General features: G+C 43.8%; 2 protein-coding genes and 1 long non-coding RNA gene across 4 annotated transcripts; 2 read left to right on the top strand and 1 right to left on the bottom strand.

Moving 5' to 3' along the window:
• Positions 1-1,011: 1,011 nt before the first annotated feature.
• cmklr2 (chemerin chemokine-like receptor 2) lies at positions 1,012-4,552 on the top strand. 2 transcript variants are annotated; one of them, XM_085919739.1, is made up of 3 exons: positions 1,012-1,160; positions 1,904-2,006; positions 2,072-4,552. In XM_085919739.1, exon 3 carries the CDS (start codon positions 2,074-2,076, stop codon positions 3,157-3,159), a length of 1,086 nt encoding a protein of 361 aa, XP_085775865.1. In that variant the 5' UTR covers positions 1,012-1,160; positions 1,904-2,006; positions 2,072-2,073; the 3' UTR covers positions 3,160-4,552. The 2 variants fall into 2 exon arrangements, with proteins under 2 accessions (XP_085775865.1, XP_085775866.1); XM_085919740.1 differs by lacking the exon at positions 1,012-1,160 and having other exon boundaries at positions 1,186-2,006.
• Positions 2,943-8,473, bottom strand: LOC147051125 (uncharacterized). The gene is made up of 3 exons (XR_015067223.1): positions 6,477-8,473; positions 5,431-5,820; positions 2,943-5,334 (listed from the first exon to the last, which is right to left on the bottom strand). It is a non-coding gene; the product is annotated as an uncharacterized LOC147051125 (long non-coding RNA).
• On the top strand, positions 6,516-14,908 carry ino80da (INO80 complex subunit Da). Its single transcript, XM_085919733.1, has 10 exons — positions 6,516-7,039; positions 8,577-8,823; positions 8,904-9,619; positions 9,691-9,793; positions 9,865-10,089; positions 10,161-10,294; positions 10,383-10,516; positions 10,589-10,839; positions 10,923-11,080; positions 11,172-14,908. Exons 2-10 carry the CDS (start codon positions 8,606-8,608, stop codon positions 12,143-12,145), a joined length of 2,913 nt encoding a protein of 970 aa, XP_085775859.1. The 5' UTR covers positions 6,516-7,039; positions 8,577-8,605; the 3' UTR covers positions 12,146-14,908.
• The last annotated feature ends 13 nt before the right edge of the window (positions 14,909-14,921 follow it).

Genomic DNA, 14,921 nt, shown 5'->3' with positions numbered 1-14,921 from the left:
TTTTTAGGGGCGTGGCCTGAGGCGTTGGCCAGGTAGGTGTTGTGAGCTAATTATTAGCCCCTGTTAAAAACATAAAGACATAAAACATACATATGTCATACAGTAGCATAATCGCAATCCCATTATGAAAATGCAGACTCGACGAAACAACAGCACTTCATTTGACACTTGGTTGCATTTACACTGCAGGTGAGCGATAATTGTATACACGTTCATTTTGTAAATTAATATTAGCTCTGTATTAAATTGAAGATTCATATTATCTTTTTTTTTTCTCTGCGAGGATAAGCTGCAACTCACCCACAGCTCTAATGAAGACATGCTATGAAAATGGATGGAGGGAAATAGCGCCTGCTGCTGAATCTGGTGGGGCACTGCCCCTTGCCTCATGAACAAATGATTTAATTGAACCTCTTAGTTGAAATAACTTAAGTGTAATATCACCATTTACCCCTAGATGGCAGACATGGCTTATAGCAGATCTTATACTGCCCTACTACAAAGTGCTGAATATTTTGGGCAGATATGGAATAATACGCAAGACAAACATATCAATAATATTAAAATTCTGAGAGAGTGGATGTTTGTGAGACAAAAAAATAAATCATCGTAGCCTAAGTGGTTATTTTGTTGATTGCTGGATTTGGACAGTGGACCATTGAGGAATGCATGATAAAAAAAAAAATGAAATACTGTAAGCGCATGTTGTCGTTTTATTTGAAAGGCTGCCAAGAATTTCAAGGAACCAAATCAGAGAAGCCAGAAGATGAAGACTGTGCGCACTTGGCGCACACCTAACATTTAGCATTGCCATTAAAAACTCTGCAACATTCGGTTCCTCTGTGTTTATTGAGAGAGGGTCGCGCCTGTGAGAAGCAGCCAAAGTGCCGATGAATGAACACATTCTTATCCGTGCGGGCGACCAATAACAACTTTGCTTCCCTCCGTGGTGCGTGTGTGACGCGTCAGCCGGGGCGCGCCCACTCCACACATCTCCGCGCAAAAAAAAAAGGAAAGCCTCCGACAAAGTTTAGTTTGGATGGACTCGCGGAAAGAGTGCACACGGGCGCTTGGAAGAGGACGTTTCGCCAAAGTTCGGCCAGTTTTTCATCCGCTTCTTGGATGTTAAAAAGAAAATCCTTCACGTCCTTCTGTGCTCGGTGAGATCTTCTCTAAATGTCCTGTACGGTGTTTTTATATATTTTTGACAATAAACTTTAAAACTTTAATGATTGCCAATGGTAAGCAATATAAGGTTATACAATGAGGGAATTTAAATGTCATTTAAATGTGCACATGTTAAATCACTCCGTTTTGATGACGCAATCATTTATAGATAGTTCCTCAATTTTTTTTACTGTTTACCAGTCACAGATTTTAAACATATTTGATGTGAGCCTGATTCGGTGCAGAAAAAAAAATCTGTCTATAAAAGACAGATGTTATTTAATTTTTACTTCAAACATTTCCAAATCAACATTGGTTTTCCATATTCAGTATGTTCAAATGTATTACAAGTTTAATAGTATTTTTTCATACTATGAGAAAGAAAATTCAAATTCGGCCCCTCAAAGTAAATCTGACACTAATAGAAAAAGTTGCTGATTATTTTTTATTTTTTTTTTATTTTTTTAACTTGGCTACACTGTATACTTGACCTTAGCCATGTCACAAATGTTCCGATGAACAAGGTTTCAACATTTCATCACGATAGCCGCTTACTGATGACTACAGTGAAAAAAAATAACTTGCACAACTATTATTGTCTGCCCTCCCCAAAAAGTTCCTCGACCGTGCAAGACCAGAATGATTCATCCACTTGTGGTTCCTCCTGCCTCTTCTGTCAACCGTGTCACTTGCCGCAATGTTGACCCGAATGGATATTCACATTATGTTTATCCAGGGCACACCCAGAACTCACTTCAACACAGGAACCGAATGAACGGATTGCCGTGACCCCTGGATCACTTTGGGGAAGTGCCAATTGCGAGGAGAGAACTCAACAGGTAGGTTCTTCAGAACTATGGATGATTCTTGGCATAATTTTAACAATGGGGTCCCCCCCCGGCAGCGATGGCCGACTCCGTAGAGGACTACGGAAACTACAGCTATGACTACTACATGGAATATGGTGACATGGAAGAACTTAAAGTGGACCACAGACAGAAAGAAGCCATGCATATTATCTCGGTGGTCATTTACATTATTTCCTTTGTGCTGGGCCTGATTGGAAACGGAACCGTCATATGGGTGACGGGATGCAAGAGCAAAAGAACCGTCAACAGCGTCTGGCTGCTGAATCTGGCCTTGGCCGACTTTGTCTTCGTGCTCTTCCTCCCTTTCTACATCGACTACATCCTCCGCGACTTCCACTGGGATTTCGGCGTGGCTATGTGCAAGATTAATTCTTTTGTGTCCGTCATGAACATGTACGCCGGCATCCTGTTCCTTACGGTGCTCAGCGTGGACAGATACGTCTCGTTGGTTCATCACAATTGGTCTCAGAAGTGGAGAACGCCAGCTCGGGCTTGGTTCATCAGCGCCTGCATTTGGGTCACGGCCGCCGTGGTGAGCTGCCCTGCGCTCATCTTTCGGGACACAATGCGCTTACAGGACAAAATGGTGTGCTTCAACAATTTCCACGTACAGGATGGATTGTCGGCGGCTGCGAGACACATTCTAATTGTCTCCGTCCGTACCACTGTTGGATTCCTTTTGCCGTTCTCCGCCATGTGCGTGACCGGTATCCTTCTGACGATCCGGGTGAATCGATCCCGGGGAGCCGTTCGTCTGTCCAGCTTCACCAAAACGGTTTCGGCCATGATCCTGGCTTTTTTTCTATGCTGGGCCCCTTTCCATATCTTCAGCATGATGGAGCTCTCCATACATTCCTCACTTTATTTACATAACGTGCTGAAAATGGGATTTCCTCTGGCCACCAGTTTAGGATTCTTCCATAGTTGCATTAACCCAGTGCTCTATGTGCTTCTGGGTAAAAAAGTTCGCAACATCCTGAAGCGTGCATGCCTGGACATAACTAAAAGCTCGCTAAGGGAACTAAGCCAGTCTGTGTCGGCCACTGAGATGGAATCTTTGCCAGGGGCCCCTCAAGTGGGGGCCAGTGTACCGGAGGAGCCTGTGGCTTCATCAACTTTGTGATTGTACATGTTATTAAAAGTCTACACACCCTTGTTCAAATGCCAGGGGGTTGTGATAGTAGAAAAAAAATGAGAATAATTGATCTTTAAAGTTTTTCAACCATTTATGTGACTGGAATACTGAACCACACAAATGAATTTAAAAAAGCCTTTGGAGAGGGGAATTTAAGAACCTGACATCTGAACAGGGGTGTGTAGACTTTTTATAATACTGTATGTCTTCAGTCAACAGTCGCATTAAATGAAAACACTTAACACACGACAATACTCTATCTTTTCATTTACTTTTAAATTGTGAAGCCTAGAATAAACTTACATACGGCTACACGGGGGAAAGATTTTACAAAAGTGGTTTTATTTGACAACTTTACTCTTGTAAAATTACAAATCTGTTTTTAACATCAACACATTACAAATTTGTCTTCTCAGCTCTGTTGGATGTTTTTTTAATGCATTTGACAGATTTTCCTTTTGTTCAATTGAGAAGATAAAGACAGTCGAACTCAAAAGTGTTTTGTATAAATGTATATTTGCTGCTAGAGTACACTATTTGTAGAAATGATATATAAATATATTTTACCTAATATATTCCAACTAAATAGCTTTCAATAAATGCGCTCTACTGTATTTTCTTTGAGTTTATTTTTTCAACATTGTTTGTTCAGCAGTGTTTGGGTTGTGTCATTACAGCTTTGAACTTTTGTGTACAAAATGACACAGACTTCTCCGGGCCTGCTATTTAGAGCCGAGTATGACTTTGGTCCAGATGTGCATTTTGATTTTGTTTTTTTCCCCTGCAGACTTTCAAGTTCAGTCATTTCCTGTTTTTGTTTCCCCTCTTTCCTGAACTCTGACATACAAAATTGACAGAAAACATCGAAACAACATCCAATCACTGGAATCATATTTGCTGACTGTGTCATTTCTGTTATTTTTCAATTCACCTTTTTCAACATTCCAAACCATCCTAAATTGTCAAGCGATTCAAAACATTCTCTTCTACTTTGTAATGCTCCGCCCCAGAAATTCCACCAATTTCCATTTTTAAAAAAATCTATTAAACCTTTTCCATAAAAACAACCATTAAACTGAGGTGTTTTTTATTTTATTTTATTTTTTGAATCTACCTCAAATAGACTCTCAGTGTAATAAATGCAGAACGTAACAATCAGTTATAGCGACGCACAATATATACTACAATGACCTCATTGAATAATATATTCATTTGGACCGAGTTTACGGTAGCCCATTGATGGAAATTAAATGGAACATTTAAAACTCCGAAGACTATGAATTCTGATGCAGAAGTGACAAGACGAGTGGTGTGCAGTAATCGGTCAATTGACCTCAACTAAAATGAGGCGGGGCAATAACAATTGTGCGCATGCTTTTGAAGGCCATCAAACCCTATAAAGATTTTAATGATAAAGTAACACAGCGCAAGTGACGATAAATCTGTTAGCATCTAGTTGAAGATGGCTATAATAAGATTATACTAATTTGGATGTACGTTATGTAAGTCATATCGTGGTAATGTTAAGATAATAATGATAACACACACATGGCCGCTTTCCAGCGCAGTTGGCTGTAGTGACTTTTTCTTTTTTAATCAAAGGCGGCTCATGTAAAGCAAACAATGGTAAGAGTAACTCACTAATTGAGTTTGTTTGTGACAATGCACATCTTTGTGCTCTACTGAGTGACCCATTTTGTGTGCAAGATGGCGAATATTATGAAGCCCTTGTCACTTTTTTTTTTTTTTTCCACAAAAGGATTGAACCCTTGCCAGCCACCTCATTTGATGCTATGTAACTCGTAATGAAGACAATTGGCTTCTTAACACAAACGTGCTTCATTAATATTGTCACTGCATCATGATTTCATTGGAATGTGTTGGACAGACAAGAACCTTAAATGTCTCTCATCAGTGAGATTACAGGACCTGTTGGAAGATGTTCATGTCGACATTGTCTGGGAATGTTAATGATGTACTTGATGCTGTATGTGTTTACTTCTCGGACATGGAAGACCAGTTTCCTGTTTCTACTGAAGTCCAAAATTTTTATTTACCTACTTTCATCACTGAGTTGCTACTTTGTTTTTGTTTTTATCTCCAGGAAAAGTGTCTCCGCTGATGATCTGGATACTACACGTGAGAGGTGATATCCTTCAACACCTAAAAGAAGATATGAGGAGTAGATCACATTCAAGCATCTTTTTATGTTCCTTCGTCAATGTTGCATGTTATGGATGAATTAATACAAAATCTTACCTTCTTTGGTCCTGGTTGGTGTGTTTGTGATAGCCTGAAGCGACAAAGGCCTTCCCAGCCGTTTGTGAAAAATGAGTCCGGGCACTTGGGCACCTAGAACCTGGAGAAGATGTGCTGACTCCGGTAGCTGGCACAGTATGCAATTAATGGTGAAACAGCGGGTGATCATTTAACCAGGCATGCCCTAAATAGCTTTGGTTTTACACTTGCAAGGGATTGAAGGTCACCCAGTTGCTGCACTAAGACCACCAAATGAAGAAGAACCTACCCCCATTATTTACCTTTTTTTTTTAATCTGCATTCTAACTTAATGGAATTGTTGCAATTGAAGAATCCGGCTTTTTGCTCCCGATCGTGACGAATCCGTTATTCGACTCCTCTAGTCAATATCTGAAACAGAGAAGTTGTAGACATGTGACAATTATCAACTACAGGAGGCAAAGGAAAGAAAGCAAGCCTGGGCTACACCTCCAACTATCTTTGTGAATCAGCAGGTCCCAAAAGAGATTGCATCAGGAGGCCACATAGAACATTTCTGAAAATCTTCAGTGGACGTTATCACCAAACTGGTGGCATCACGCTTAAGATTGTGTTTTTAATCTTCTCTATGTGACGAAAAATGAAAACAAATAAATTTTTCCACGTAAATAACAGTTTTTATATTTTTACTACTCAAAAGTCAAAGTCTGCTTTATTGTCAACTTCTTCACATGTCAAGACACACAAAGAGAACGAAATTGCGTTTCCAACTATCCCAACAAAACATTCAAGTAAATAATACAAAAAGTAAAAACAAGAAGGCACATACAATGAATAAATAAGAGCAATGAATAAATCATAAATAAACAAGTAAGAGCAATATGGTTGAAATGGAGCAAGTGTGCATTGCAAGTGTGCAAGATAGTCAGTGCAACATTTACACTGTATGCATTAAAAAAAAAATTCTGTGGTATTTCAAGAAACTAATTTCAGTCTAGTTTTTTTTTTTAAATAAAAAAATTGCGCTTGTCTTGTGTGATGCTGAGCAAAGGAGTTTGTTTTGATACCTGCGACACGTGGTCGGTCCATCATCAGTGAATAGCGGGTGAGAGTGTGGCAGCGCAGCAGGGCACATTAGACACACACACCGAGATGAAATAGCTTCATCTCCGTGGCTTTGTCACTCAAATAAGCCCCGATCGGATCTCACGCCTTTACATGTTAACCAAATACAGAACATGTCAACGACACTGTCACACTTTTTTTTTTTTTTGGGTTCCACTTCCACACTATGTGCGCTCTTAACAAAGTTGAATTTCCAATATGGTTGGAGAGGTTGTTGTTGTCGAGCGGGTTGTTGTCATGTCCCCGCAGTGCCTGTAGTGGTGCTGTGAGGGAGTCTGCCGTGGATCTGACAAAATCCGTAGCAGCCCTACTTTAGTGCTTAAAAATTTGATCGAGAGCTTATTTTCTATCCATCCGAAAATCAAGTCGCACCGAGCTCGATGAAGATCACTATTGTTAATCTATCTTGGGACATCGATACGCGAATAGCCTAGCGGATCGGTATTAGACATTTCGGCCGTCTATCTGGAGCGAATACCGTACAACGGCCCGTAACCAATTCAAGGTAAGGCAGACCTCGACCTCGATTTGTTACGACACCCGTTCGCGCCACCTTTAGCCGGGGAGGCGAATATCACTCGACACCGGCGCCTGTCGAAGCTAACAGGCCCACTTATTTATTCCGATATATGAACATCCATATATTTCAGTCAAAATCGCTGAGGTGGATTTAAATATTAGATTTATATATCAATTTTTTTTAGGTTGGCTTACAAGTCATAGCGTAACGCCAATATCATTTTCAACGGAGGCTTCCCGAGGACAGGCCTTAGCTTCGGGTGAAGACCTTTTGTTTGAACTTGTTGGTGGTTTATGTGTTTATATGCAATGAAATAAAATGATATCGTTTTTAATGTTTTTCGTGTGTGTGTTCCATTAAAAATTCGATTTCAAATAATATAAATATAGACCCTTCGTGTTGTTGCCATTTGTAGAGGCTTCCGTTTCCTGATTAGCTACCGCCTACTCTTTCGTGTTTTTAGCTTCTTTAGCTAACTAGCTAACGAATGTTTTGAATTCTCAAAGCAGCCGTGAGGTTAGAAAATCATAATAAATAATCAAAATCATGATTTTATTTGTGAATAAAAATATAGACACCTTTCATGTTTAGTTACATACACTATTGAGGCCAATAAAATATAAAAACTGCTCATCGGACTACATGCTAATATTGACAAGCTAGCTCCTTGATAGACTTATCTGTCATCTTTTGCAACCAACCACACGTCCTTTATTAATTCCTTCGTAGTTGCTGGTGTTCATTTAACAGGAACTTTATTTTCTTCACCTTTGTTTAATCACATCTCATATTTTGCGCTATGTGCACGCCTCGGGTGTCGGAGGCACACTGGCGCCCGTAATACAAACGACAACCCCATAAAGTCAACGATAGCGGCTACCAAGGTAAATAGATTGCGTTTAAGTGAAGTGACCTGTCGCTTAGTGTTTACACAACATTCGAATAACATCCCTTTAAACCGTACACACACATATTAGTGCATCGGGGGTGTGTACACAGGCAAATTTTTACGAACTTGAGTTCATGTGATCACTTTAAAAAAGCCCAACCATAACTCAAGTGTGTAATTGCAGACGTTGTTATTATAAATGCATAATACATTTGGGGTAATGTTATTTTATTTTTTATAATGCATTTCTCCTGTTACACTGTATTAAACAAACATATAGTCCCCAAACAAATAAAAGGTCCATGTTCTAATTCACTCCCAGGCCTCATAAATAAGACAATTCAAGGCACGAGTAGAACAGTGGTGTCATACTCAAAATATGTCTCGACTAGTATAACTACTACATTGACCTTAGAACGGACATCAAGGATATCGTGTAAATGCTCAAACGACTTTCAATTGAATTTGAAGTATCGAAGCGCTGAAGTATACGCTACAGGAAGTGATTTACCGATGACTGAATGAATAATCAATTGTCTCGGCGCTGTATGTGCATGGTTACATTTCAAAGTTAATGATGTCATTTGTGCTTTTCTTCCCCCCCCCCCCCCCCCCCTGACTTTATCCCATCAGCTGATGTTGTCAAGGACAAGAGTCACGTGATGTATGAAGGCAAACACATACATTTCTCAGAGGTGGACAATAAGCCCTTGTGCTCGTACAGCCCGAAGCTCTGCAAGCAACGCAGACTCAATGGCTACGCTTTCTGCATACGGCACGTTCTGGAAGACAAGACCGCCCCCTTCAAGCAGTGTGAATATGTGGCCAAGTACAACAGCCAGCGGTGTACCAACCCCATCCCCAAATCCGAGGATCGCAGGTGGGTAAACTCTAGTGCTTCATATGGGAGCAATGTAGTACATCTTGTGTACTTAAAGGTATTTCTACTTGTCGTTACAGGTACTGCAACAGCCACCTGCAGGTCCTCGGCTTCATCCCCAAGAAGGAGCGCAAGAAGAAACACGACACTTTGGAAGAAATGCGTTCGCGGGCTCACCTGGATTCGGTGGCCCTCAACATCACGGTGCCCTCTTTAGCTTCCAACGGTCTGAAGGAACATCCGCCATCGCCGCCCTGTACGCGCCTGCTCGCCCTTCCCGATGGCGAACTCCTGGATCCGTTCGCCTTCTACGAGGACGACACGGACGGGGAGGAGATGGGTCCCCCTCGGAAAAGCAACGCCATCAAGAAGAAATTACAGAGTCGGCTGGTGGTGAACCAGAAAATCTGCCAGGACGCGGCGGAGCGTTTCCAGACACCCGAGCACTTTAATCCCGTCCCCCGCGTCCATCCCTCGTCGCCGCTCACCACGCAACCCCCACGGCAGCAGTCAGGTCTTCTCCAGCCGCCCCCTCAGCAGGGTCTATTATGCAATCCAGCACCACCTCAGACGGTCAACTTCATGCCTCCTGGGATGGCCGTCGGCGCGTCAGCCAATCCCGCGCAACCACCGGGTCCGTCGCTAAGCAGGAAAACACCTTTGGCTTCCAATCACACGCTAGTCATGCGACCCAGCTCCTACTCGCCGTCGGCTCGCTGCCTGGCCAGGTTGCAGCATCTGGTGCAGCTTTGTGCCAAGAGACATCGAGAATACGGAGACCTCTTTCCTCATTTAGGTGCTTCGCTCTCCTCACTAAATGTTAAGATCTCTATGAGTTTTTTTTTTATCTAACAGATTTTCTCGCAGGTCTGGACTGGTCGGAGGACAGCGCCGATAACGACGAGGACGACGAAGAAGTCGAAGCAGAGAGATTCGTTCCCGGCCTGAGCACTTGGAGACCGCAGAACGGGTCGGTAACGTGACGTCGAGGCGCGAATCCAGCTCACGAGCGGAAACTGATTGTGTCGTCCCAAAAAATAGTTTGGAGGATGACGCCGGCTCTTCGCGGAGAGCGCGACTGCTGAGGCTTTGCTCGTACCTCCAGCATAAGTACAAGCACATGTGCAGGCAGGAGAGGGCGAGCATCCGTCAAAGGAGGTATCGCTACGCCTTCCGGAAAGCCTTGGTGCACGCCGCCAGTAAGAACCCGGACTGCGCCGCTCAGCTCATCCAAGAGTTACGCGGTTCTTCTCAAAGCCCTTCAAGGTAGTCTCCAAAAAACGACTTTGCATTATATCTCAAGCGATCCCACCGATTTTAATTCCTTCTCGCTTTAGTTCTGGATCAGAACGCCACCACGGCGAAGCGAGCGCAAAAACGCCCGACACAGACGCAGGCACGTGTACGGGTAGCACTCGAGGTCATCGCTGCGACAACAGAGCGCTGCCTTTCACCAAACACTGTTTTCAACGTATCCTTTTGAAAAGCCGTTGACCTTCATCTCATCGGAAAGATCTCCATCCTTCTTTTTTTTTTCTTCCTTAACTACTTTATCGTAGACATTCTGTTGAATCGCTCCCAGCAACTGTTTGCGAGCTGCACGGCCAAGTTCGCAGACGGTCAGCAGTGCTCCGTTCCCGTGTTCGACATCACGCATCAGACGCCGCTCTGCGAAGAGCACGCCAAAAAAATGGTGGGTTTCTCTTCAAGCGAGGTCTTCTCGGGCGTGGATCGCATCGTGTTTAAAGTCTCGTTTTTTGCCCAGGATAATTTCCTACGCGGGGATTGCAATCGGCGAGTGCACCACCACCACCATCATCATCACCATCACCACCAGCAGCAACAGCACCAGCGTAAGCCGCGCAAAAAGACCAAACCGCCGGCACTCACCAAAAAACACAAGAAGAAGAGAAGAGTGCCGCGGCGGCCGCAGAAACCCATTCCTCCAGCGTTGCCTCAGGGGTATCTGGGAATGCCGGCTATGAGCTTGGCCATGTCCACCCAGGCCAGCATCAGGTCCGTTTGAACCTGCAACATGACAACTTTGCATTTCACGCAGCTTCGTAACATCATCTTTTTTTTTTTTTTTTTTTTGGCAGGAGCCCCTCGACTCCAGAACTGAGTACAGACGAACTTCCGGATGACATCACCAATGAAATGGAAGACATTCCAAACGACCTCGAGCTCAATCAGGAGGATTTTTCCGATGTTCTACCGAGACTGCCTGATGATCTTCAGGATTTTGACTTATTTGAAGGTGTCCTAACAAGTTCATATTGTGATATGGCAATTTTCTTTTCAATTTTAGATGTAGGTAATTTGTTAACTCAAGTAATCTTGTTGTGTAGGCAAGAACGGAGAGTTGCTACCCACCACAGAGGAGGCTGAGGAGCTGGTGCGTGCCCTGCAAGCCATGGGGTCCTATCCGGACTCTCTGGTGTGCCTGACCTCCATAGGAGACCTCAACCCATCAGAAGGAGTGGACCACCGAGCCATGGCGGTCTTTCCCGGTGCGGTCCAGCCGGGCGGCATGGGGGACATCCTCCACAGTCGCCTCCAGACGGAGAACTTTGCTAGCCTGGAGCTGGAGGAGAACATCCTGCAATCCGCGGCGAGTCACTTCCCCCCCTCGCCGCCATCTCGCCCCACGGACCTGCCCCAGACGTCAGCTGCCGCCGCTGCCTTGGTTGCCCCTCCAACTGGCTCCCTGGCCAATCAAGCCCCCGAGCGGACGTTCGCCCGCACGCGCCCCCCTCACATCCTGGCCAAGTCGGACGTGGCGGCGGCGGCATCTCCCCAAGGTGGCCGCTACGGGGGTGAGCACGTGGCATCCCCCTACAGCGACCAAATACCCTCGCCCCAAGCCGGCCCCTTCCAGACAGATGCCCCCCTCCTGCTAGAACCCCCGCGCTCATCGTGGAACAACCTGCCCCTCGCCGACCCGGCGCAGTTCGGGAATCTCATCGCGTCGGAAAGTCATCTCATATCCACCTCGCTGTCCACCCCCCCTGCCGGCAGCCACTCGGTGACGCTGCAGCCTCTGGCCGCGCTTTCGGCCCTGCCTCAGAGCGGCCTGACGGGCTTGACGGCGCCCCCGGCCCCCGCTTGCTCGTCCCCGCACGATCCCCTGACTTCCTTGCAGCCCAAGCAGCAGCTCCCGCAGTTCAGCGCGGCCTTCGGTCACCAGTTGGCCTCGCACAGTGGCATCCCCAACGACCTGCAGCCCAGCCACAGCTCCACGGCGCCGCCCGCCGGCTTCTCCATCGTTAGTGCCACCACTGCAAGTGCCAACGGCGCCTCCGCCCCCTTTCACGCAAAGTAACTGAGCGCAGGCGACGATGGAACGCTGTCACTCACACGCCATCCTCCGTATCTCGTTCAAGGATGATCGAGAGTCTGCTAGGTAACATTCTAGCGCTTTGCTAGTAGTACTAGCAAGGCACAGATGTCAACTAGCGAACAAACGGCGCACCCTGAGCCTTTTGACTCAACGCGGTAACGGTGCACACATTGGATCATAAATTTGCACAACGCCAAAGGGGTCTCAAAGACGTTGACGGAAGTACCTTGACTTATAAGCTAGTTAGCATTAAGTTACCATGTCAATGAGTGTCATTTTGCCTCACTCGTGACATCCGGGTCACGAGAACAAAAGGTTTTCTGGCGAGCACATGCACCTTAAGATGGATATCTATTCAAATGCTCAAATGGCTTTTACGGAAAAGCCGTCTGAGCATTTTCTCGCGGTTAGACTAGTTGTCTAGAAGCGGCACTACTCGTGGAAAGACGGTTGTGTGCTAATTTGTATTACAAAGTGATGGTTCTAAGTGTATTAGTGCATGGATCTGGATATCGAGGAGTTTCAAATTAAGCTCGCAAGTCAAGGTACTGCTGCATGTGGGTTTTGGTGCACTTGTTTGATGCCTTGAGATTTTTGTCCGGTAGTCACAAGATTAGAAGTGAAGCTGACAGATGTGGCTGAATCCCCGAAAAAAACTTTTTTCTCCCCCCCTTTCAATCCCAAACAAGTCCCTCTAGCCTTTTGCTCAGCTGGCCACCGCATCGTTTTCATGTCCCACCTGTTTCATACACTGCTTGTTTAAAAACAAACAAACAAAAAAAAAACTTATATAGACGCAGTCACCCAAATACTTTTAAAGCTGTTTTTATATCGTGTGTATGCTGTACATGTGCTCATTTATCGGTTTGCGCAGATTTTTCGAATAAATCTCTGACCTCACTGTCGGCTGTGCGACCACACTTCACAAAAGATTTTTAAAATACTAAAGCAATAAATACATTGACGCCAGTGTTGCTGATATTCGAGCGGTTTCCATGTAGCTTCGCCTGGTGAGTCCAGCGTGATAACAGTCGCAGGGACTTTAATGTCAAATTTCAGAGGTGCTGACTGCTCCTTTAACTCTCTGCTGATTTTTGAATTTCATTGAACTTTCAGAGGTGTTCAAACTGCGGCCCGGGGGCCACTTCTGGCCAGTCTTACAATTTTTATGCAAAGACAGAGAAACATTTTACACTTCAAAATAGAAATCGCTTTATAAATCTCCAGTGGAATAAAGATCATTTAGTTTTAAAAGCAAAAAAAGCAGTTTGCTCTAATTTCCAATCTATATTAAAATCCAAATCTAAATATTCTGAATACTGGTTTTAGACGGGTAGAGGCACATATTGCATTTTTTTCCCCCACTTTCCCTTAAACTATTGTATTTGTATTATCTTTATTATGATTATTATTCCAAAATGAATCAAATTGCAATTATTTTTAACTTTTTAAAAATTGCAAAATGGCCCTTTGAGGACAAGTTTGAACACCTTGTACATCTTGCATTAAAACTTCTCATTTGTTTCTCACCAGGGAGCTGTAGCACTGACATTACTTGGCGTCTTTAAGATGACTGGGTCAGTTTTTTTTCCGGTGAATAATCAAGATTTTAAATGAAGGAAAAAAATAAAAAATAACAGTTGGGCAACTCTGGTGAGGCATTTTTTTGCATATTGGGTGTATAGCGTTAACGGACTCTATCCTGGGGTTTGTCGGTGAATTATTGAGTAGCAAATGGGCAGAAATAGTCACTTGCGATGTGTTCAGTGGAACGTGTAGAGTGTAGAACAAGTCTCATGTTTTTCAAATTGGTAATCAAACGGGTTGGTAAAAGCTCTCCGGGCCATTGGGATGAATCGGTGTCTGTTTGCTGTGTATGTTGTCATGTTAAGTAGTCCCAAGAATATATATTTTTTTTTTGATAGCTATCAAAACCCCGGGAGAGACTCAGTGCATATGAAAAGGTATCGAAACAGGAATTTATTCACCCCCCTCCCCCTAATATTTAGTGGACGGACGTGGTAGTTCAAGATGGATTTGCACAGAAGTTAAAGGATTTAAGCCTGCCGTGTGTGTCACTGCATGTCTGTTCTGACGGGTTATTATTATTTTTTTAATATATAAATTTCCATTTTTTTTTTTGCTTGCTCGTTATCAACTCTTCACGTTCATCGCCAGTTTCCAGCTGTGAGAAGGCCCAGTTCCTTTTCCTTTCCAAAGAGAACACACATCATTGTAGCTCCACCACAAACGCCTGCAGTGTTATTACATAAAGTGGAGGAAAAAAAAATTGATCGTATCTATATATTATATTTGGATTGTTTCTTTGCCAGCTAAACAAGGTAATCTTGCTGTATCCTATCCACATTAAGCATGAGTAGTCGCCACGCCCGACTCAGCCGACACGATGTAGAAGAAAAACGAACAGGGCTCGTAGGCACCCGACCGCTTGCATTCAAAGATGGCTGACAAATTCCATATTCATTGAATGTACCGTCTTTTGGTTTTGAAAGCTAGGACGAGCGCAAATTTAGTCACCTTTTGTTAACGCTCCTTGTTTTATTTGTCTAAGGTATTTTTTGTATACAAAAGGTTTACATTTTTATGTCTATTTTTCTTGTGTACAAGTTATGTAATATGTGTACAAACACTGTATGTAATATCTGTATATAGTGGGACAAATTTGATCTTTTGTTTTTGGATGTATAAATAAAACTTGCTGTGAGGTATTTGCTGACAAAGAAATGATGGGATTTTT

Source organism: Syngnathus leptorhynchus, chromosome 9 (assembly GCF_054491065.1).
Source record: "Syngnathus leptorhynchus isolate UIUO chromosome 9, UIUO_Slep, whole genome shotgun sequence".
Lineage (NCBI taxonomy): Eukaryota > Metazoa > Chordata > Actinopteri > Syngnathiformes > Syngnathidae > Syngnathus > Syngnathus leptorhynchus.
Note: the sequence above shows the minus strand (reverse complement) of the source record. Positions and strands in the feature narration are given on the sequence as shown.

Bases quoted from the DNA above. Each gene is read 5' to 3' on its own strand.
- cmklr2 (XM_085919739.1), top strand. From the start codon at position 2,074: ATGGCCGACTCCGTAGAGGACTACGGAAACTACAGCTATGACTACTAC.
- ino80da (XM_085919733.1), top strand. From the start codon at position 8,606: ATGTATGAAGGCAAACACATACATTTCTCAGAGGTGGACAATAAGCCC. The intron at 10,090-10,160 runs GTAGTCTCCAAA...TTCTCGCTTTAG, and splicing joins TCTTCTCAAAGCCCTTCAAG to TTCTGGATCAGAACGCCACC. The intron at 10,295-10,382 runs GTATCCTTTTGA...ACTTTATCGTAG, and splicing joins CACCAAACACTGTTTTCAAC to ACATTCTGTTGAATCGCTCC.